The sequence below is a fragment of the Nanorana parkeri genome, unplaced genomic scaffold (genome assembly GCF_000935625.1).
Source record: "Nanorana parkeri isolate BGI_ZX_2015 unplaced genomic scaffold, ASM93562v1 scaffold2751, whole genome shotgun sequence".
Taxonomy (NCBI): Eukaryota; Metazoa; Chordata; class Amphibia; order Anura; family Dicroglossidae; genus Nanorana; species Nanorana parkeri.
In genome coordinates this window covers 11598-11967 of record NW_017309019.1, presented here as the reverse complement: position 1 = coordinate 11967, position 370 = coordinate 11598, and the positions used below count along the sequence as shown (strand labels likewise).

General features: G+C 58.4%; 1 protein-coding gene across 1 annotated transcript in view; it reads left to right on the top strand.

The window, feature by feature from the left end:
• Window positions 1-370, top strand: part of CLPB (ClpB homolog, mitochondrial AAA ATPase chaperonin) — a 74138-nt gene that overhangs the window by 69267 nt on the left and 4501 nt on the right. The window contains exon 13 of the mRNA XM_018574124.1: window positions 47-166. Coding sequence (XP_018429626.1) covers window positions 47-166 — 120 coding nt within the window. The remainder of the gene's footprint in view (window positions 1-46; window positions 167-370) is intronic.

Below are 370 nucleotides of genomic sequence, written 5' to 3'. Positions count from 1 at the left end.
AAACATCAGAATGAAAATGTTTCAATCGTTCCCTTGGGTGTTGCAGGCTCACTTCCGGAGGGACGAGTTCCTGGGCCGGATCAATGAGATCGTCTATTTCCTGCCGTTCTGCCGCTCCGAGCTCTCCCAGCTGGTCTCCAAGGAGCTGAACATGTGGGCCAAGAAGGTAAAATCAGCCGACGCCGTCCGCAGAATGGTAGAGGTCACTTTAAATGATTGGAAAGGTCCATTATGACCTACCCAGAGGGGCGGCCATTGCATCCCAGGCTGCTAAGAGCTCCGAGTCCGGTACCCGCCCAGCTCACTGACGTCATCGGTTGCCGGGGAGCTGAGCGGGACTCTGTGGCTGGGCGCACGCCGCGCCGCCGCG